We start from the raw sequence: 24,168 nt of genomic DNA, 5'->3' as shown, positions 1-24,168 counted from the left end.
GTGGAGACTTTCATCCTGAATGCTTTTACGTCAGTGACATTAGCACCTGTTGCCATAACAATAGTTAGCTGAACACTAGAAGGAAACACCATGAGTCTCTGTACTGCTATTTTTCTATTAATGAAGAGCCAACCCAGTTGAAAGTCCTAAACTTTAGCTACTACTGAGCAAACAGAGCAGCAACCTGTCCCCATTTTTATTCTGAAAAGGCAGAGGGCTTTAGGGAAAGAAAGGTGCAAGGGACCTTAGCTGAGGGAAAGAGGAGACCTCTCTCTTTATGATTAGGGCCCTACCAAATTCACAGCCATGAAAAAACACGTCATGGACTGTGAAATCTGGTCTACCGTGTTGAAATCTGGTCTTTTGTGTGCTTTTCCCCTGTACTATACAGATTTCATGAGGGAGACCAGAGTTTTTCAAATTGGGGGTCCTGACCCAAAAGGGAGTTGCAGGTAGGTTACAAGGTTATTTTTGGCGGGTGGGGGGGGGGGCGGTCATGGTATTGCCACCCTTACTTCTGCGCTGCCTTCAGAGCCAGGTAGCCGGAGAGCGGCGGCTGTTAGCCAGGCGCCCAGCTCTGAAGGCAGCGCCCCACCAGCCGCAGAGCAGAAGTAAGGGTAGCAATACCATACCGTGCCATCTTTACTTCTGCGCTGCTGCCTTCAGAGCTGGGTGGCCAGAGAGTGGTGGCTGCTTACTGAGGACCCAGCTCTGCAGGTAGCAGCACAGAAGTAAGGGTGGCAATACCACACCACGCCACCCTTACTTCTGCACTGCTGCTGGTGGTGGCTCTGCCTTCAGAACTGGGCTCCCGGCCAGCAGTCTCCGCTCTTCAGCTGCCCAGCTCTGAAGGCAGCGCCATGGCCAGCACCCGCGCAGAAGTAAGAGTAGAAGTACCACAACACCCCCACGATAACCTTGCGACCCACCCATAACTCCTTATGGGTCAGGACCCCTACAGTTATAACACTGTGTAGAGATTCAAATAGCTGAAATCATGAAATTTACTATTTTAAAAATCTTATGACTGTGAAATTGATCAAAATGGACCGTGAATTTGGTAGGGCCTTAATTATGATCATCAGCTGCCAAAACACACCTGCACTTCACCTCTATCCCTGCAACAATTGTCCTGTTTTCTCACTTCAGAAAGTCTGCTCACCCTCACTTTGGCAGCTGGTAGATTGAGAATTTCACTGCAAGCAGCAATGGCAGGTGTACCTGCCACTTTCAAAAACGTTTTAGCTATGCCCAGAAGTAGCAACAGATGCACCTGGAACATGTTTAACTCTCATAAGAGCCATGTAACAGAAATATTTCTAAAGATGATTTTATGTCTCAAACCAGATTTTTGCAATATGAGGCATATGCAAGGTTTAGTATAAATTTTAATCACCTTCACAACAGGTCAGAAGGGAACTGATGCTATTCAAACACACACACAAAAGGTATTTCTTAACATCTTTTCAATGACCAGGAAATTTAAAACACCTCTTGCAACATACAATATCAGTTATTACATACTGTTTTCTCACTTGATTCTTTGCCTTTTATTAACATATAATGCTTCTGCAGTACATCCAAATACATGTGAACTGATACATTTCCTCCATTTTTGATCAACTTTCAGCATTTCCCCTGGAGCCCTTTTGTTCCATGAGCTGACGCCAAGGTGTAAAAACTCAAACTAACCTGGCAACACATTTTTTTAATATACAACTCTCACTAGAAGTCAGAATCTGCTTATTTTTCCTTTATGCTCAAACCACAAATCTACAGCACATGACACTAGTTGATTACCATAACTAATGAAGACTAATCCATCATACCAGTATATAATTCAGAAGAATCAGAAATTGCTTAGCTAAATATTTTCGATTTTTTCTTTTCCAGTGTGATAAATAGAAAAGTCCAGACCTAGTATTCAGTTACAACTTTCAAAGCTTGCTCAAAGTTTTTAAGATTTAATTCCTTTTTTCTGAACCCTAAGTTCAACTTCTTAAAATCATTGAAGACAGTTTAGTTCCCATAATTATATTATAGTTTTTAATCATAAATAGGGTTGCAACCGAAGGCCAGCCATTTTGGGTCATCGAGTCCAGCCTTCTGCATCAGGCAGCATGAAACCCTAAGAGAGGGGGAGAGAGAGAGAGAAGGTCTTTCCTAACCTGTATATTCCATAGACTTATCTATTCTCATTTTGAGCACCTCTGCTGAATTTACTATTACAGACAACCTGTTATCCAATTACCCGAATCATCAGAGAGGTTCTGTTGTTGTTTTTTTATTTGAAAATTCCATTTGTCTTTTACTTTAAGCTACTGCTACTTGTTTTAAAACTAGTGTCCACTCTAAACCATCGTGTCCCCATTGGGCCAGATAACAAAAGCAACATGAGAGAAAATTCTGGGGAATGAAGTCACAATCCACATATGCAGCTCCCCTCATAGAGATATCCCTGCATTATTCAGGGGAAAGACAGTCAATTGGCTCCCTGCAAGAAGGTCTAGCAAGCACCACAGGACCAGGGGAGGGGATAATGTGCACCCTCTTCCCCCCTCCCCTTAGCATGGGCCACAGCATTGTGGAACAACCTGTGTGGGGCCTGAAGCAGCAGGGTGTGTGTGGAGAGTAGAAGAAGGATACCATCTGAGCAGAAGAGGGAAATCCATGCACAGATATCCCCTTCCCAGTGCAGATCCCAAGGGGACAATCTAGGAAAATCCAGAGGACAGCTACCATCTTGGTTGGTGGTATGTATTGAACGTGGGACCTTCAGAGACTTTATAGCTTGAACTAAAAAGCAAGGCTCTCAAGCTAGGAGTTGCAACAGATCCACAGCCTCTCAGGATTGGGCGCAGAAGGTGACAGATTACACACACTGCCCATAAGTTCCATTAGCATTATAAATAAATTTATTGTGAATACCTTTCAGAGTAGCAGCCGTGTTAGTCTGTATTCTCAAAAAGAAAAGGAGTACTTGTGGCACCTTAGAGACTAACCAATTTATTTGAGCATAAGCTTTCGTGAGCTACAGCTCACTTCATCGGATGCATATAAATTGGTTAGTCTCTAAGGTGCCACAAGTACTCCTTTTCTTTTTGTGAATACCTTGTTTCTCAAGGCTAACTAAAACCAATTTCCTTAACATTACTTAAATTACTATGCATTCTCCAGTTCCCCTTTTCCCTTCCCTTTTATGAACTTTTCCTAACTATTTTGGTCTGGTTTTTTTCAGTCAGTGGTTCTCAAACATCATTGAACCACAACCCACTTCTGACAACAACAATTACTACATGATCCCTGGGGTGGGGGGGAGGCTAAACCCGACACCCACCACCTTAGATTGGGGTGGGGGCGAAGCCAAAGCCCGAGCCCCGCCACCCAGGGCTGAAGCCCTTGGCCTTCGGCCCCGGGACGGTGGGGCTTAGCCCCGGGGTCCAGCAAGTCTAATGCCAACCCAGGCAACCCCATTAAAAGAGGGGTCCCAACCCACAGTTCGAGAACGCTAGAAGTGAAGGTAAAAAAACTTATGTACGTTATTCCAGGGAAGGAGGACTTATCAATATTGTGTAACTAGCACGGTCACCTCTTATCTTGCAAGCTAGCCCTCAATAACCACTAGTTTATTATATCATGAAACAAGCAATTTTGAAATCGATCATGGAGGCTATGTTAATATTTGTGGGGCTTTTTTAGGATTTCCATGCTTCTGTTGTGAAGATCAACCATGCAAATCAATTACAGGAAGAAACAAAGCGACAGCACTGCAGAATTTCAAAATGCAGGACAAAGACAATTTCTTTTAAATAAACTGCAATTACTCAGACACGTATTATACATCAGGATGCATGAATAATTAAAAGCTCACTAAGCCTTTGTTTTGGAGTGGAAAGGTTAGGGCTTTACATTTCAAAAGACACTATGGAGCTTTCTTTTCCAGATGAAAAACTGGCTCCAGTTCAAATTGGAATAAACATTTTAATAATATGACTTCACTAAAAGGGAGGGAGAGGGAGAAGCCTTGTGAAAACTTCCATTTGCAAAACAAAGTGAACCCGCCTGCAACTGAAATCCCCTTTTATTTCCTGTACAGGTGCCAGGGCTTGAACAGACACCCAATTTATTACCCTGTCAACTGACTTATTAGGGTTGACACAAATCGAGCTGAAATATGCCTGACATACTACAGTCAAGGCTTTTTTCACACTTTAGCACAAAGCCAAACTTTTTGTAAGGTGGAGGGAAGGGGGGAGGGAGTTATGGGAGTTCTATTCCCTGTTTTCTATCAGCAAGATGAATATGATTCTCTCCCATTCTTAATATGCGAAAACCAGTCATGAAATAACCCAAGGCTAAAAACAATTCACCAAAACGATACAGCTGGGAAATCATCATCAGACTCTGGAAAGCCCTTGATTACAGGAAATAGCACCCTACATTTTCAAAAAAATGTTCCCACTAGACCAGTGGTTCCCAAACTTTAACAACCTGTGAACCCCTTTCACTAAAATGTGAAGTCTCGCGAACCCCCCCCTTAAAAATGAGTATTTCCAGGGATATTCTCCTTTACCAGAGTATAAATTATAAAAGCAGTGATCTTGGAAATATAAAATTTGTTTTTGTGACATGCTTATTACACACTATTAATTATTATTTATCATCACAGTATTTGTATTACATTATGAAAACGGCAACACTCTTCCAAGATCTCACTTTCATAGCTTGTATCAGTTTGAATAAGCCTGTTGTAAGACAAGGCTCCTATGTTTCATCAAGGAGTATCAGATGTGAAACAGCATGAAGGGATTTAAGAAGCCAACTCAAAGAGTTCCTCCTACAAAAGCATTCAGTCCTTGAGCAGTCCAGGCAAACAACTCACGTTACAACAAAGCTTAAACTTGTTCTTCATAATAATTTTAAAAACAATACTAGCTGCCTATTTAATTTTAAAAACAGCAAAAATATCCACCTCCCTTTCCATTTTTTATAAGGAGTCTTGAAGTTTAAGTCTCCTCAGTGTGATAGATACACTTGCTTTGATCTGCTTAGGTCTTGGAAGTCCAGGGGCTCCGGGCTGCTGGCCCCATGCTGCCCAGGGTCCCTAGGGACAGCTCTGTCTGCCATTAGGGATTTTTTTCCCCGAGAACCCCCTGTAACTTTTCGCGAACCCCCAGGGGTTCATGAACCCCAGTTTGGGAACCACTGCACTAGACCCTGAAGCTGAACCAAAGCCTCTGCTCCAATATGATTTTATTCTCTGGAATTTTAGCCTAAAATAATTCAAATTCCCAATTCTCCTCAAAGGAAAAAAATGTTATCACAAAGCAAAACAAAGTAAAATATGTGGCAAGTTTGAGTACTCATACAGATCTTCTATTTTATAGTTTGTTGTCTTCCAGCACTGACCTCCATTCCACCACACCTATTCCCGTCAGACTTCACTCTCTCAAACTGTTAATTTAATATATTATTATTAATTTATTTTAGAGCAAGAGGGAATAAAAAAACAATAGTATATAAACTTTGGGGGAATAAGAAATAAAAGGTTCTCATGATCTCTTATTATTATAAAACTCATTCTTTCCACATACCTCTGTCATCTCTTGCTATCCCATGTATAACTTAACACCTAACTCTTAAAAACCTTATTCATGCAAATCATCTTTATCCTCATAAATAGTCCCACTGACTTCAGTGTTGTTATTCATGTGAGCAAAGCCTACTGACATAAGTCTACACAGTCTTTGTACTGGTATTACTATGTGCCACTCTGTACCAATTCAGTTATGCTAGTACAGCACTAATGTAGACACAATTATACCAGTATATATATATGCTTATACAAGTATAGCTTATTCCCTTTCCTGTGCAGAGTAAGCTCTACCAGTATAAGCTTATTTTTACCAATATTACTGTGTCCACAATAGGGCCATGTCTATACTACAGAATTAAGTCTACGCAAGTTATGTTGACTATCGTAAGTCGCTTTAAGAACATCAGTTGTGCACGTCCATGCAACACTGCTTGAGTCTGCAGACCATGTCCACAGCCATTGGTCTCGCATCGACAGAGAGTGCGTTGCATCGTGTGTAGCTATCCCACTGTGCAACTCGCCATCCTCTGTCAATCTCTGCCGCTAGGACCTCTGGGAACAGATCACCATCTCATGATGCAGTTCTTTCTGTCTCATCATTACCTGGGCTTCCTACATCGTTTCGCGATGTTGCAAACTGTGCACCCACCACCTCTGCCTGACAGCATGAATCCTGAGCTGCTGGCCAGTATGGTGATGAGTGTTATGAACACGACATGGCTGGTCCCCCACTATTCCATGAGTTGAGAAAAAGAGAGTAGATCAGTGATGCCTGCCGTATTGTCTGCCATGGAACTGTGTGCGGAGCTCACCCCTGCCCTGCGGCACAAGGACACCACAACGAAAGCTGCCCTCACAGTGGAAAAGCAAGTGGCCATCGCTGTGTGGAAGCTGGCAACTCCAGACTACCGGTCAGTCGCAAATCAGTTTGGAGTTGGGAAATCCACCGTGGGGGTTGTGGTGATGCAAGTATGCAGGGCCATTAATTGCCTCCTGCTACAAAGGACTGTGACTCTTGGTAACGTGCAGGAAATAATCACTGGCTTTGAGGCAATAGAATTCCCTAACTGAGGAGTGACAGATGGACCACATATCCCAATTTTGACCCCCGACCATCTTTTGATAAAGTACATCAACCGAAAAAGTTACTTCTTCATGGTCTTTCAGGCACATGGTCTTTCACTGACATCAGTGTGGGATGGTTAGGGAAGGGGCATGATGCATGCATCTTTAGGAACACTGGTCTGTATAGAAAGCTGTACACTGGAATTTTCTTTCTAAAGCAGAAGATTCCAGTGGAGGATGTGGAAATGCCCACAGTGATCTTGGGAGACCCTGCCTACCCATGGCTCCTGTAGCTCACGAAGCCTTACACTGGGAACCTTGACAACAGCAAGGAGTGCGTCAACAACAGGCTCAGCAGGTGCCGAATGACCAGTGAATGTGCCTTTAGCCGATTAAAAGGTGGCTAGTGCTGTTTTTTTGGCCGGTTGGACCTCAATAAGGAAAATATTCCAATGGTCATTGCGACCTGCTGTGCTCTGCATAATATTTGTGAAGCAATGGGGGGAAAAAGTTTCCCCGGGGTGGACCACTGAGGCTGATCGGCTGGCTGCTGATTTTGAGCAGCCAGATACAAGGGCAATTAGAGGGGTACAGTGGAAGACTATTCGAAGCAGAGAGGTTTTGAAGCAGCATTTTGACCATGATTCTCAGTAACATGTCTTTATGTGATGCATGTGGCCAGGCAATGTTTACTTGCCATCTTGAATTACTCCATAGTGCTTGATTTCTGAATGTTAATTGTACTACGTAAATATTCCTACCTATAGCCACCGTGTTTTAATGTTAGCAATGATTGATGTGTGTATGCCACAAATAAAGATTCATTTTATTTCAAAGACTTAAGTTTGACAACAGGACAAAACACAAATTTTTGGTCAAACTGAGGATGTTTGAATGAGGAACAGTCTCACGGTTAGGGCTCTCACAGCTGTGTGTACTCCAGCTTTCGTTGGGAGACCAGTCCCTAGCTATGGAGTGCATGGGGTACTGAGAGAAGCCGTGAACACGTGAAGAATGCAGTGGGGAATTTGGGGAGGGCATGGACCAGAGTTCTGTAGTAGCTGCAGGGAAAGTTGTGCATGGATGTGCTCAGATTGCAGGGTAATGAGAGACTTCATCATCTCTGTCTGGCCCTCCAGGAGCTTTATCATCCACTCCTGCCCCTGTGTCCTTTCCAGGATATCCAGCCTCAGTCTTTCATTAATTGTCTCCCTCCACTCTCGTTTCATTATATGCTGCATCTGTTGACTACAGCACTTCGCGAAACATATCCTCCTTACTCTTCCGGGTTCGCCACCTTATCTGATGAAGGCGCTCCACTGGTGTGCAGGAGTGGGTCCTCAAGGGCACATCTGCAGAAGACAAAGAAACAATGAACAGAGACAGTTACACACACCTCTTTCTCACTGTCCCTTGACTAGAAAACAGGTTGGTGTAAGTCCCAAATATGGGGAGTTTTGGGCGGGAGGACTGGCAAGGGGGAATGGGCAAGAAGGGACAAACGGTGGTTTGCTAAGCCAGTTACTACAAGTGGCTAGGGAGACTATTCTGAATATTGGTACCCTTTTCCACAGGCTAGGGTAATCAAACCCGGTATTTCACTCCTAAGGGTAACCCAGGATGCAAGGGTGCATCTCCTGCAAGAGTGTGGCTTCAGACCAACTCCATACGCTGCTCACGTGTGTGGTGCTTTGATCCCTGCAGAAATAACTGCCAGGTGGCACGGCAAAGTTTCCTACGGTGGGGGAAGAAATAAGACAGCTCTTCCAAAGAGCCTTCAGCAGAGAATTGCGGAGTACCCACAGGAAAGTTTCCTAGAGATCTCTATGGAGAATTCCCGGGACATCCCCGTGAACATTAACAAACTTTTCCACCATGTCCCCACTGCATAGATGGACAGGCTCTGTTGTTACTTTCTGTCCCTTATCCCTCCTCTACCATATAACAAAGTACACAAAGTACGCAATCTCCTCTCACCGTGCAGTATCAAAGCAAAATGAGCACTTACCGGAGCACCCCTCTCCTGCAACCTGCGTGCCAGAGCCAGAGTGCTGGGACTGGTTAGACCCCTCTGAAGTGAAAAAGAGGTCCTGACTTGCCACACCACCGGACGACCCTGCCACATGCTCCACTTCCTCCTCCACCACTTCGTCACTGGGGTAGAGTCCACTGGCCGCTGCCTCCAGTCCCCCAAAAGTATCCAAGGGGCTCTTGGCGGTGGCGGTGGGGTCACTGCTGAGGATGGCGTGCAGCCTCCCCTGCCTGCTGGTGCGCCTGCCCCAGCTCCTTGATCTTAGCATGGCACTGCTGCATGTCCCTCTCGTGCCTCTTCTCCTTCATCCACTAGCAATCAGCCCATAGGTATCAAAGTTCCAATAACTGGAATTAACCTGTGACTGCATAGCCTCCTCTCCCAATAGACTCAGCAGATCCAATAGCTCCAGTGGGCTCCAAGCAGGAGAGTAGCATAGGCATGGTCAATTGGGAAGATGTTGTGTGAACTGTGCACACCGAGCAAACAGGAAGAGGAATTTCAAATATTCCTGGGGCTTTAAATGGAGGGGGGGGAAGGGCACATACCTGTGTACCTTCCGGGCAGTGGAGTTCAAACTGCTGACCAAAGTGGTCAAGATGGGCTTTGTGGGACACCTCCTGGAGGCCAATTAGGGTGACATAACCGACACAGTATCTACACTGATGCTGTGTTGCTTTAACTACATCGCAAAAATCTCTATGCCACTTGTCGAGGTGGTTTTATTATGTCAGCATAGCAGGGAAGTTACATCGGCGGGAGGGGCTTTTCAGTGTGTACACCTCCGCTGTTTTGTCGACAAAAGCTGACTTTTGTTGACAAAACTGCGTAGGCCTAGGGAGGTTGTACTGCTTTAACTATACTGGTGTAACTGGCACAAGTTGTATGTTTAGAAAAGGCTTTAGGATTTGCAGGATGGGTTCCTAGACTACAATCCTGCACAGAGAATTGTCTTAATAATTGTATTTATATATGAGCTCCATGTACATATATGATGCTATAGAAATAGCAATGTTCATTCAGTATCTCTTTCAACCTGGGGCCTGATTCTGATCTCTCACTATTGTAAATCAGAGGTGATTCCACTGAACCCAATGGACTTACAATGCTTTGTAGGTGAGACCAGAATCAGGCACATGGCATTCCCCAGTATCATATACTTATACCAGTTGGGAATGAGGGATGGACATGTCCCATTCAGCCCAGAATAAATTCATGTGACTTTTCCAAGACCACAAAAAGGAGTAACGGCTTTTTAAAAATGTCATGAAATAACTGTAATGAATCATTATTTTATGTCATATGGTGAAATGAGGAAAAAATATTTACATGTTCATGTGGATTTTCTAAATCAACAGCTTGGGTCAGGCTCCTGAGTCTGAAAAAGCCACAGTTCACTTTTTTCACACTGTTATATGCAGCTCGGAAAGTCTATTATTTTTAAATTGTACTGTTTGATTTTAGAAATAATTAAGGAATCGTTTTTTCTAGTTTCCAGAACTTCGGGATGTTGACCCAGCAAATTAGGTTGGCCTCCTTTAAAACTGCTGCTCTTGTACTCCATCTAGTGGAATACTGACTGTGCTTAATACATTATCTAGTAAATATATTGTGTTTTACACAGTGAAGTACTCTACACACTGGTACAAAAATATAGTTATTACATTACATCTTTGCAGAGTACGCAGACTGAGCCAATTTATCTTAATGAAGAACAAGAACATATGTAATATAATTCAGTGTGATATAACCTGGTTTGGAAAACAGATTGGGGAGGAGGGGCTGGAATGTGGGTTTTCTGAGCGGTAAAGCGGTATTAAATAAAAACCCATCTCAAATCCCAGTAAATATAGCTCACAATCTGTGTTCCTACACACTCATGTGTGTGAACAAACTGAACTAATGGCTTTCTTTCAAACACAGGGTCCACCCAGCAACCGCCAAGGTCAATGGAAAGAATGGGATCGAGTTCAATGGGTACAGAACTGGGCTCACATGCAGTTACTCACAATGATTGATGTTCTAAGACATGGTCTCTGCAAAACGTTCCATTAGTTTAGCTAAAGGTATATTTCTAAATTGATTTAGTTAAACTGATGTAAACTTTTGCACAGACCCTCTTAATTCTAGCTTGTATCAATTTAGCTCAAGTCGGCTCCTTGCTGACTTAAACTAGATCAGTAAAAGCCAGAGTTAAATCAAATTAAGCTTGTCTACACATCAGTTCAACTAGATCAATTTAGAAATATGTCTTTAGTTAAACAGATGTAACTTTTGTGCTGAGTCAGGGTAAAGCTAATAAGTAGAGAAATGGAAACAAAAATATTAGGGAATTGAAAATTGCACATTTTCCTCTAGTAGGAGTGATCAACAAGTTAGGAGTTACAAATGTTTTAGAAACCAAGTTCTGTTTTAAGGTACCCTCTAAATCCAGCACACGCTTTTGCATGTGTACATGTATGTACACAGGCTCACTGCCTCTAAATCAATGGAAACTTCTCAGGGCACAGATTGTCTACTCCATTTTGACCATTATGGCATGGAGTTTCACTTATTCACACTTTCAGATTACATCAATCTCCACTATTGAAAGACTGGAGGAGAAAGCCCCCTTGACATGTAAAAGTCTGGAAATTATGCTTGCTAGGTTTTAAATTTTACATGAGAAAAGGAATTTGCACAATTTTGGTAAAAAAATCAATTAATTGCATTGGTTAGAATATGAGATACCAACAACTTTAGGAAATATAGCCCTACTACACCACAAATAAGGTGCAAAAATCTTATGAAACACATAATGGTATGAAAAATCCAGAAGGCATTTTTCCCCTCTTTTTTCTGGACGTTAACAATATTTCAAATAACTTTAATTTCCTCTGTTTAAAAAAAGTCTGATAATCTGTACCTTTCTCATTGGAATGGAAAATTCCATTGCAGACATGACCAACAAAAAACTGTGTGTGTGTGTGTGTGTGAGAGTGTGTGTGTGTGTGTGTATATAAATGAATGGTGTGGAGCTGCACATCAAATTGGGAGTTCTCCAACTAGTTTGAAAATGTACCTACCTAAATGTACCTATCCCCCAAACACATTTTGAATTGATTTATATTCTGCTGCTTTAACAGAAGAAATGGATCAGTAAGAAATAATACACATACTTGGTCAGTAGATATTTATATCTGGAATAAGACTTCTCTTGGGAGAATATATTTTAAAAAAAAAAAAACAGGCATCCTGGCAACAGTTTGTTGGGGGAAATAATTATGTATGATAAACGTTCTCAAAATATTTTTTGGCCAACTACATGTAAGTTAATGACAAAATTTTGCAACTTCTATTCACATTGGAATCAAGTTCAATAAGTCCATCCAGTTTACCTCCCAAAAAACTACTTTCCATCAAATATCATACTTAGTATGAGGAAACAATTGTTTTTTTAAAAAGCGTACAGGTTACGTTGCAAGTAGTAGTATATCCACGACAAGCATCTCTATTACATGCTGCACAGTCGGGTGGGGGGGGGGGGATTACAAGCAAGATGCACTCCCATGTTTGATAAGATTTTTCCCTTATACACAAATTATATAGTATGCCATATACAGGCTATATAATTCCCACAATTTGTGTTTTTCATTTTCTCTACCAATGAAGTACAAAACACAGAATAAAAACTTTTCCCTCAGGTCTGCTACACTTTTGTTACCCAGATTGTGGAATGGAAAACTATGCTCAGAGACTGAATTTGGTTTTCATGACTTCTCATTTTCCCCATAATCCAAAAACCTCTTTGTGATGACGCATTTGAAGCTTCATTCTAACTAATGGATTAATAGAATGAAGCACACCATTTTAGTTTCAACCACAGATTTTTTTAAGGAAGTGGCAAACCATTTCAGCTAGTTGAGAAAATGAAAATTAGTCCCTGGGAGAGGATACAATCAATGGTGTGTTAATCTAACCCTCAGCTGTTAATGATTTGCACTAGGATTTCCCCTGATGCTGTGGGTTCTGCTGAAATATTGTTTTAGCAGTTTCTGTCAGATTTCCCTACCCTTTTCTTGATGAAAAGGGACTGACTGAAGGGGAAAGCTCAGCAACAAATTTGTGCTTTCTTTTTTTTTTTAATCCCAATTCTTTTACACCACCAAAAGGCAGATGGGGAGGGAGACAGAATGTTCTCCTTTTCAGTTCTGTCCTGTTTAGTCTATCTAATGTCCATAGCTCCTTTAACTGATAAAAACAGTGTTAGGCCAAGCATTCATCATTAGAAACTGGCAATTAACACCTAACTTCTATGATTTGTAACTGCTTTGTGAATGTACTCTCAGAAAGCTAAAAGCCTTTCACAGTTCTTGCTTGAAAAGACAACTGTGAAAAGAGCTAAAGTGTTCCCAGATCTCACATAGTAGTAGAGAGCCCAGGGCTACAAGGTCCAGATCCACGCCCTGGTTGTGGGAGCCCTGGGCACATGGGACCCCCACAACGAGCCGGTACTGAGAGCATGCGGAGTCAGTCAACGCTACGCCTGGCTCATGAGACAGCTCATGGTGTCCGACACCATCAGGTAGTTCAGAGACATCTACATGGAACACGTCACAGAACACCGACAGTACAGGGTCGAGTAACCGAGAATGCCGACCACACCCCAATCTGGATCTATGCTGGTTATGTGATATGTATGTACCTCGTGAACCTTGTAACCAATACTTGCAATCCCCCATAACCCAAGCCTGACCCCAGATGTACCGTACCTTCCCTCTTAACTTGTGTAAATTTGATTTTAAACATTAACTTTAATAAAATTTTTAAATCTGTGAGCTGGATGAGAATCTTAGTACAGTATGCTTATTCACTTCAGTGCCAGTGCCAAGGGCCAGATCCTGAAAAGTGCTGAGTGTCCTCAGTGGTCATTCACTTCACCAAATTCTCCCATCCTTGCAAAATAATACGTGCATAGCATTCACAGAGCCAAATCCTGCAAAATGTTGAGTGCCACTGCGAGGAAAGCATTCAGCACCTTGCAAAATTGAGCTATATGCATACAATGCAATTTTTCTTAATAAATATTTTTTGCAGGGATGGATGAATCTGGTGAATTGTAATGCTCTTAAAATAAAAATGAGACATAGTACCAAAACTGCTAATTTCCTTATACCATGGTACCAAAACTGCTAACTTCCTTATACACCCAGACCTTCATCATAATCTGCCCTGGTCTTTCCAGATCAGAAATACAGTTATTTGATTTGGTAAATCTGTGATGTGTATGAATCTCTAGAAAACAACATTAATTCCAACTGAAAATATATATTGATTTCATTTATTTCATAAATAAGATCTGATTGAGGTTTCTCAGTTGTACAGTCATTTTCACTGCTCATCAATTACTGAAAGAATTTCTTGTTTATATAAAAACTGATACACAAAGCAGGTTGGATAGAATTAACATCTTGAAAAAATAGTAACATGAAATAACCAACCAAATAATTAAGCAAACTTCTTTTGAATATTTCCGATTTGTGTAGGCAGCGTTGGGAAAGAGCTACCTGATATCCTCTATGTATCTGCTTAATTCTTTAAATGGCAACTTCTAAGGCTATTGCTCCTGAAAACTGAAACAAACAACCACATGTAGCCCATACTTTCTGGGGACCTGATCCAAAACCATAGCCATAAATCTTGTCAAACTAACCAGACAGCTTTTTTTAAAATGAAACTACAAATTTGGTTTATAAAGCTAATAGTGTTGATAAAACATATTTAGACTTCTGTAAGGTATTTGACTTGGTACTACATGGCATTTTGATTAAGAAATTAAAACAATACGACATCAACATGGCACACATTGAAGGGATTAAAAACGGTCTAACTCAATGTATCTGCCAACAGGGAATCTTCACTGAGCAGCTGTGTTTCTAGTGGGATCACCTAGAAATCAGTTCTTGGCCCTATGCTATTTAACATCTTTATCAACATCTGGGAAGAAAACAAACTCATTACTAATTAAGTTTGCAGATGACACAAAAAAAGGGGGAGTTATAAATATGAAGAGGACAGGTCACTGATACAGAATGATCTGGACTGCTTGGCCCATGTGCTTCAATACAGCCAAATGTAACTCATACATCTAGGACAGTGGTTCTCAAACTGTGGGTCGAAACCCAAAAGTGGGTCGTGACCCTGTTTTAATGGAGTTGCCAGGGCTGGCACAGACTTGCTGGGGCCCGGGGCTGAAGCCAAAGTCTGAGCCCCACTGCCCGGTGCCGAATGAGGCTCAGGCTTCAGCTTCAGCCCTGGGCGGCAGGGCCAGGTTACAGGTCCCCCACCTGGAACTGAAGCCCTTGGGCTTCAGCTTTGCGCCAGGACTGTGGGGCTCGCGGTTTGACCCCCCCACCTGGGGGAGCGAAGCTTCGGCCCCCCTTCCTGGGGGCACATAGTAATTTTTGTGGTCAGAAAGGAGTCGCAGTGCAATGAAGTTTGAGAACTCCTGATCTAGGAACAAAGAATGTAGGCCATACTTCCAGGATGGAGAAACTACCGTGGGAAGCAATGACTCTAGAAAAAACTTGGGGTCATGGTGGATAATCAGCTAAATGTGAGTGCCCAGTGAGATGCTGAGGCCAAAAGGGCTAATGCTGTCCTTGGATTTATAAATAAAGGAATATGAAGCAGGAGAAGAGGTTAAATCAACTCTGTACTTGACATTGATGTTAGTGGTGTTACTGAAACACTGTGTTCAGTTCTGTCGTCTACACTACAAGGATGTTGAAATATCAGAGGATTCAGATAAGACACATGAGAGTGGTTAAAGAACTGAAAATTATGCCTCATAGAGAAAGACTGAAGGACTCAATCTACTTAGTTTATCAAAGAAAAGATAAGAGTGACTTGATCACAGTCTACAAATACCTACATAAGGAACAGAAATTAGATAACAGAGATCATTTCAATCTAGAAGACAAAGATATAACAAAGTCCAATGGCTGGAAGATGAAGCTAGACAAATTCAGACTAGAACTAAGGTGCACATTTTTAACCATGAGGGTAACCAATCATAGGAAACAACTTGCATATGGATCATAGAATCATAGAATATCAGTGTTGGAAGGGACCTCTGGAGATCATGTAGTCCAACCCACAGCTCAAAGCAGCACCAATCCCCAGTTTTTGCCCCAGAGCCCTAAATGGCCCCCCTCAAGGATTGAACTCACAACCCTGGGTTTAGCAGGCCAATGCTCAAACCACTGAGCTATGCCTCCCACTCCCCACTCCCCCCCCGCCCAACACTGGGAATTTTAAAATCAAGCTTGGATGTTTTCTAAAAGATATGGTCTAGTTCAACCACAGCTACTGAATTTAAAGCAGGAATTAATAAAAGGAAGTCCTATGGTCTGTGTTATGTAGGAGGTCAGATTAGACTATCACAGTGGTCTCTTCAGGCCTTAAAAACCTATGAAAAACCTGCTGGAGTTAAACAAAAGACTCCCATTGATTTCAATGGTCACTGGATCAGGCCCATGTTGAGAAATCTATCATCTATCCTTATTACTTCAACGTACGTTTCTTTTTTAGTAGACCAATGGAAACAAGATATGTATATTTTTTCGCTTTTGCCTGAGAGCTAACAGAAGAAAACAGATTTAAATATACATTGTATTGTAACACAAGAAGCAGTCTCCCTAGCCAAAGTCACAGATTCCTCAATACCTGAAGCCCCACAGATTTCAAGATAGAGTTGGACTTGGTTAATATCCTTTAAATATTAAATTTACTGTTACATTTCAGAAAGAAATTTACACCTTGTTAATGCAAAATCAATTTTTGGCAAAGCTGCATCCACCTCTTGACTAATTAATTTGGGTTAACTACAACCTTTTAAAATATTTATAAGGCAATTCTTCCCCCTCCCTCCAAATGAGGAATGAATAAAGCCAATACAGCAGTCACACTTACTCTGGAAGTCGAGACAGGACTCCTGCAGAGACAGAAGTTATGCTATCATTGATCCGCCCTGGTGCCTGATGCTTCCAAACCCAACTGACAACAAACTCCAACAGCATCAAGACAAGGAAAAGCGGCGTAGCCTGAAAAGGGATTTGAGGAGAAGAGCAGTTACAACACAAACTGAATTCTGCATAAATTTCTGAACACCATAGCAAGCAGGTTACTCAGAATAGCATCGTATGTTAGAAGATACCACAATGACATTTTAGAATGGTCCTCCCCAAGCCTTTTCTTTTCTTTATCATTGTCTAGAGGATGTAATGGGCTACGGTGTGAAAATTTTAACTATACTCATGGCAAAAATGGATATGAACAATAAAAAAAATTATATCTGTGAAAAGTTGAATAAATATATATTGATTTGTAATCAAATTTGAGTTGATTATTGCATGTCCTTGTGTACATATAAACACTTGATATACATTGTCACAAATTTTCCAGATGGTCTCATTCTGGATGGTACTTCCATATAGGACATGATTTCTCATTTAGTCTTTTTGAATGGAGGTGGGAGGATAGTGCTGACTTTGGCTACAGGAACTTTTCCGTAAGAGCCATAGATTGTTTTGTACAGCCGAAATCCTTTTCCAGCCATACCAGCAGCATCTTCAGATTGCAAGTGAATGAATGGGCATTTTACCATGTGATTCACTGGGAAAAAAATAATGACCTCAAGATACCAAACACTGAAGAACTAAAAATTTACATTGGCATAGTTCCATTGATTTTAACTTGAATTTTAAGATAAACTTATGATTATGCTTGCTTAAGTTTGTGCGGTCACTGTTTGAGTTCAAGAGTATGAAAAAAATCAGATCTGGTGCCATCAGCTATTTCTGCCCAGATTAAAAGACTTAATCCTGCAAACATTTAAATGGACACATTATTTGCTACTGTTAAGGCAGAGTTTAATTCACAGCGCCTGTTGTTTATGTTTATATTGAATTCAATTTGCTTTATATTCTCCCCTCATTTCCAGTTTTCAATGCACAGCAGATTTTTGTACTGCTGCACAAAATGTTATACCTCTATTACTGATGCTGTCAGGAATGAAACAGGAGGTTTGCACAGCTGGGGACGGGTCATTTGAGGCTTTTGGCACTGGGGAGGCACAAGAGGCAGGCAGGGATTGTGGAATAAGCACACTAGATGAGTGTCTCTGCCCAAAGGATCTGGTGTCAAATAGATAACAAGACAGACCTTTACACTTCCCTCACTAGGATACAGCATGAACTGCCAACCAAGGTGAATGTGGGTGGCTTAAACCACTCAGAAATATTTTTTCCCTGCTGTGGGAAGTCTCAAGAAGGCAACGCAACACTTGGTCCCAGTTTTAATATTATCTTCCCAAATATGAGGGAAGGGAAGAATTCTGTGACAAATTCCACAGTAGTGGAATATATAGGCCTTGACTATGACCTGAGTTGTTGCAATGAAGTTTTTAAAGCACTATGCCAAGCAGTGAGTGTTTGCAGGACTGGACTCTAAATTATAATGTGAAACCTTTTGGAAAGAATGGACACCCAATGACTGAAAGCCAACAGAATGCCTCAAAGATCCCCTTCCTGGAACAAACCTAAACAGGTACATACAATATTGATAACTTGGGACCAATAAGTCATAAATATTTTTGATTTGAAATACAACAATCCTAGACAGTTCTCAATAAAACCATATTCCCTTTTTTTGGTTTTTTGCATCACCTGCTTCAATACTAAATAGGAAACATGATTTTTTTCTGAGATATGATTAAAAATATAGCATTTTGTTAGAAAAATAGCTGTATCAAACATTTCCCGTCCTCTTAACCAAAGCTCAATGACAAGTTAAAAAAGAGAGTATGTAGACAGTTGGGAGAAGAATTGGCTCATTAAAGGCCCAGTCCTTGTAAGGGATCATTGACCTCAATACCAGGAGCCAGATCCGGGCCTTCATACTACAGTATGGGATTAAGCTATGGAGCAGCAAGTGCGGCACTGCAAATTGCATAGACCCAGGGAAGGACACCAGTTGGGGGAACCTTAAAGGATGAAGGGAGAATGGTAAATAGGAAACATATGGTTACGTTGTGCATAGCTATTTGTTTTACCTGCCAACAACTACGCTGCTTAAAATATTTGACTTTTGTACACTCTTGTCACTACTGCAACTCCTTTACAACTACCGCTTTTAGCATCTGTTTCCCATTGTGTGATTATGTCACACGCAGCCATCTGACAGTGTTCCCTGGTTGTCAAACAGGGAGTGCTATGTCAGACAGGCAGAGGGGGCACCATTCATATTGTCTTACCCACTTGCCAGTCAAGAAGCTTGCCAGTAAACAGTTCTCATTTATGGATCTGAGCGTCTGAATCTAAGTCAACTGCTGTTCCTCCCACAAATCTTGTTGTTGTCAGAAAGCAGTTTGAAGAGATCAACTAACCTAGGTTTCAAACTCTAGAAGTGCTTTCCTCGCCCCATCCATTTCCAGTTCCCACCTTTTAGCCCACCACACCACCAGAAATACTGTAAGTGGGTTTGGGATTGATAAGAACTCCATTTAGCCTTCATCTGTAGCCTGAACAGTCCACTCTCAGCATTCAGGAGGAAGCTATCTTTGTTGAGTGAGCACTTAAATCATCAATTTCTGCAGAATTTAAAGTGTCATTTTAAAAAAGTCCTTCTGGATGCAAAATAATATTCTCAATATGAACCAAATGTAAACTGGTGGAATATTATATTCACTGTGCAAACTCTTGTGATTTTATTGAGATCTCACAGTATTTCGTGTTTTCTTAGTCTCAGCTCCTGTAAGCTTATTACATGAAAATCCCAGCTTTCACTTAAAATGAAATACAAGTTTCTAACTTTAATGATAGAGCAGAAAAGCCTGAAAACATGAACCGAGTGCACTCAACAGACACACAAACCAGAAAGCAAATGAAAAGAAAGCCACTTTTCAAAAAAAACCCTCATAATTTTTCAAGCCAATTTCATGATTTTTTCAGGGGTGAGGCCGACTCATGATTTTTGAACACTTGAGACCAGCAGTACTACGTATTCCTGAGATTGGACACAGACATTCAGCGCCTCTGCTGCTGCTCAGACCTTCTCAAAGTAGCAGAAGCAGAGCGTGCTGCTGCCTGCTGTGAAAGCTATGAGCAGAAGCAGAGTCAAGCTTTAGAGCTGCCCATTTGTGGGACCAGGAGAGGACCCAAGAAATAGAGTCCGGGAAGAAGGGTTGAGTAGCCGAGTCTACCCCATCTTCTTACACCCATGTTAGACAGGAAGCTTCACAGAGGCACAGAGAAACCACCACTCCATATTGCAACACTCCAGATACCCTGAAATGAGGGAAGAAAGGTACACAGAATTTTCCCTTTTCCTTCTGGTAATTAAGGGGAAGAGGAATTTCCAAATTCAGTTATCTACAAACTGATATGGAAAAATGGACCCCTGAGTATGGTTGAGGGCCAGTGTCCCAAATGGTACCCAAACACCCTTTCTTTTGCCTGAAGTTTTGGTGAGAAACAGGGGCTGGCTCTCCACAAAGCACTACTTTAGAATCCTGCTATAACCAGAGGCGGATATTAAAGGTAGGAGTAGCTAATAGGTTTAGGCTTCATGTTCTAAAAGGAAGCCAGCACTCCGTTTTGTAGTTCCCCCTCTCTACTCATCAGTAGCAGCAGTAGCGCTGGAGATACTCAAGTGATTTAGAAGGCATTGCCAACTGGATGAGTCCCTCCCGCAGAAACGCGTAAGTTAGTCTGATAAATTTTCCAAGTCCTTGTACAAGCTTGCTTGTACTAAAGTACTTTATTTTGCACTCACTCCCCCAAAAATCCGTTTGTTTAATCGCTTGCTGTCTCATCCACCTGTTATATTATCCTTTAAATTGTAAGCTCCTCAAGGAAAGGCCTTGTCATTACTATGCCCAGCATAGAAACTTTTGCCATTATTGGTTGCAGGGTGTAATTTTTTTGCAAAACATATTGAGAAAAGCCCCAGCGTCACTGCAGTTGTAACGTCATGCTTTTGCCAATATAGATTTTTTTGCTATATTGGCCAAAGCACTCTTTTGCCAGCATAAACTGTGTCTATACTAAGAGGTAGAGCTATAGGGGTAAACTTTTTCTAGGGTAGTCATGGCCTACTTACTTGTAATGCCTTGCACAATGGGGCCCCATTCGAATTGGGGCTCCTGGGTGCTCCTGCATTACTGATAACAATAATAAAATAATAAATAATCCATCCCTAGCATCTGGTACAGCAAGTCTTTGACTAGCTCTAGGGGCGGAATAGATCATCTGAAAGTTAACTAACGCTGGGGTGTGCATGGCACAAACAAGTCTGAGCTGACTCTCCCAAAGCTTCTTTTTCTCCTTCATTTTAACTATCTTCATTATTTTAAATGGAAATAGTCTTTTGCTTTCTTCTTTGTCCCAGCCAGGTGGCAAGCTCTTCAGGGCAGAGAGATCTATCTGCATATTCTGGGAAGTAGGGTACAGTACTATCTCAAACTCCTTATGAGAAAATAATATCTGTTCCCCTTATATTAAAGCTATCCATTTCAATTCTTCACCCATTATATCCACAGATTGTCAAACCTTGCAATGTTATCACCAGTCTCACAATATTTGAGGTTTCTCTTAAAACCTCAGTTGCTAGTACCAAGAGATAGCATGGAAATCTCAGCTTTCATTTACAATAAAAGTTCCTAGCCCCCATGGTTGCAGAAAGCTTGAAAACAGGAAGCTAGTGCACCCTAAAGGCTCAGAAACTAGAAGGCAAATAAAAAGGCAGCATTTTAAAGTCTCATTATTTTTATGGCAAACTCATTGGGGGAAGGGAGGTAGACTCATTTTGGACAGCCTGGGCTTGGTAATACTGAGGTGCAGGTGAAATCCAAGGAGAGAGGAACAAGCAGAGAAAAGAGTGAAGGGCTGTAAAGGGCAGCTGGTATGTGAGAGGCGGGCAGGGGGATGCAAGGGGCAGAGAGGAGGAAGGTGAGGCCAGGCACGGGGCACAGAGAGAGGGGCAGGTGAGGCCAGGCACGGGGCACAGAGAGAGGGGCAGGCAAGGGGATGCAAGGGACACAGAGACAGAGGAGCGAGGGCGGGCAGGGAGACGACAGGCAGAGCGAAATCTCCTGTCCCTAGCCCAGCTCCCCGCCGTGCTCTCACCTTATTCACATAATCGGGCACCTCCTCGAGGCTGGGGAAGGAGCTCTCATTGGGCTGCAGGGCATAGAACATCATGCGGACTTGCTGGGACCCCGAGAGGCCTCCCTGCGGAGCTGCGGGGCCGTCCATGGCTCCGGCTGCCTCCCTACCGATAGAGAGGGGAGAGAGAAACCCGGGGCGAAAGTCCGTCCGCGGGGAAGAGGCGGAAGCCAAGCCGCTGAGCAAGTGAATACCGCAGCCCGCTCCCTTCCCCCTCCGCTTGAGCCCGAGCCTGCAGTTCCCTCATCCCTCCCCTCTCCTCTCCTCCAGGCCAGCACACACGGCCGGTACCGGCGGCCTGCCCTGGGAAGTACGCAGGACACGCTCCCCAAGGCCTCGGATATAAAAAAGAAGAGACAAGGCGACGTTTAGTTTCTCGATTTCTCCTTCCGGTTGGATTTGTTGTTTATTTTAGCCCTTTCGAATGGCAAACCTTTAATTGCTCAGTGACTAATTAGCGTTTAGCTCCAGCTTTTTCTGTTGTTGCAAGTTTGGGGGCACATTTTATAGCTCCAAGAAGAAAAGGAGGACTTGTGGCACCTTAGAGACTAACCAGTTTATTTGAGCATAAGCTTTCGTGATGCATCCGATGAAGTGAGCTGTAGCTCACAAAAGCTTATGCTCAAATAAATTGGTTAGTCTCTAAGGTGCCACAAGTACTCCTTTTCTTTTTGCGAATACAGACTAACATGGCCGCTACTCTGAAACCTGTCTTTATAGCTCCAGCTACACTAAATTATTTCCCTTCTTCTGGGTATCAGACATAGCCCGTTGGGCTTACCAAATGAGCTCCCGGGCCCATTCGTTTCTCAAAAAGTCACTGACAGTACAGGTCCAGTGCCCCCATGTCTACATTTTTGAGCTCTCAGCTACTTTTAAAGAGAGAAACCACACTATTTTGCAAGGGGTTGATCTGCTCATAGAGTGAACAACATATTTGGAAAATCAGAAAATGTTGACTAATAATTTTGGGGGAAAAATGTCATTTTTTTACTCGCTCTAATCTCTAGACATATTTTGATTTTCTGTTTCTGAGCTTGGCTGCATTTACCAGGCACACACTTACTTTTTGATGTTTCATTTTTGCTTTTGAAGTGTGGGGAAGGTTTGTCACAGCCCCATTTGATGACACTCAGGCAAGACATGTCAGTCACTAAGGAGGATTAGAAGGGCTAGCCATTACGTTGTCATTTAGAAAGGAATTAATTAAAATCAGGAAAATATCAGGAAGTAGTAAAACCAGGTATGGGCTAGAATAAAGGCACAGAGAGCACATCTGCTGCTTACATTCCAAATCCACCCCGGGCCCATTTACCTTTAGCCCATTTACTGTAATGGTGCCTGCCAGGGTCATCGTGGACGGCGTGGGAAAGTATCCTTCCATACAGGAAGGAATAAATCTGCCATCCCTAGAAACCTTTGGGAGAGGACAGCACAATGCTTCCAGGAAAGTTTCATTGAGATCTCTCAGAAGGATTCAAGGGACATCCCTGTGTACATAAATAAACTGCTGCACACCCGCTCCCCTTCCTAACTCTCGAGGGGAACAATAACAGCTCTACCTCTTTGTTGTACCAATACCTCTTCTAGAATGAGTAGCTTAATGAAAAGTCGATACCTGTGTCCTGTTAATGCTGGGGTTGGGCACCATCTGTACATTTAAACAGAGTAGTGGGAAATGCATTTACACGCTTACCCAAGGCTCCTTCCCCTGCATCGGGCTTACCCGAGCTCAGCTACCAGGGCTGACTGGACTGGGATGGAATCTCAAACAGATCCTGGTTTGCAGCACAGCTGGAACCCCAAATTGTATGTCCCCATCCTCCTCTTCACTGTTCTCAGCAGAGTCCTTGGGCTTCTCAGAGTGAACTGCAGGGTGTTGGTGTGGTCTCTACCAAGTATGGCCTGCATCTCATAGCAAAAGTGACAGGTCTGTGACTCAGCACCAAATCAACCATTTGTCACCTTGGCATTCTGATTTCCCTGCCACATTTCCTTCACTTTCACGCAGCACTGCTGCGATCCCTGTCATACCCCTTCACCTGCATCCCCCATGCAATCTGCTGGTGGATGTCCGTGCTTCTATGACCGCGAGGTCTGCACAGCCTCTTCTACCCACAGGCTCAGGAGATCCAATACTTCCTGTCTACTGCAGGCAGGAATGTGTCTGGAGTGTGTAGGTGGCATTGTCGGTTGGGCATGGGCGGCGGGTATCATAGGCAGGGGGAGGCTGTGCCTCCCCAAACAGCCTAATGTGGCTCCTCCTATGC

General features: G+C 42.6%; 1 protein-coding gene across 2 annotated transcripts in view; it reads right to left on the bottom strand.

Annotated features, from left to right (window-relative positions):
• Positions 1–22,371, bottom strand: part of AGMO (alkylglycerol monooxygenase) — a 265,665-nt gene extending 243,294 nt beyond the window's left edge. For both annotated transcript variants that reach the window (XM_074943355.1, XM_074943356.1), the window contains exons 1-2: positions 21,860–22,371; positions 16,647–16,777 (exon numbers count right to left, since the gene is read on the bottom strand). In XM_074943355.1, the coding sequence (XP_074799456.1) occupies positions 16,647–16,777; positions 21,860–21,988 (260 nt within the window). In that variant the 5' untranslated portion in view covers positions 21,989–22,371. The remainder of the gene's footprint in view (positions 1–16,646; positions 16,778–21,859) is intronic.
• Between the last annotated feature and the right edge of the window lie 1,797 nt (positions 22,372–24,168).

This window comes from Natator depressus, chromosome 2, assembly GCF_965152275.1.
Source record: "Natator depressus isolate rNatDep1 chromosome 2, rNatDep2.hap1, whole genome shotgun sequence".
Taxonomy (NCBI): domain Eukaryota; kingdom Metazoa; phylum Chordata; order Testudines; family Cheloniidae; genus Natator; species Natator depressus.
The sequence above is the reverse complement of the archived record's forward strand: the minus strand, read 5'-3'. Positions and strand labels throughout refer to the sequence as shown.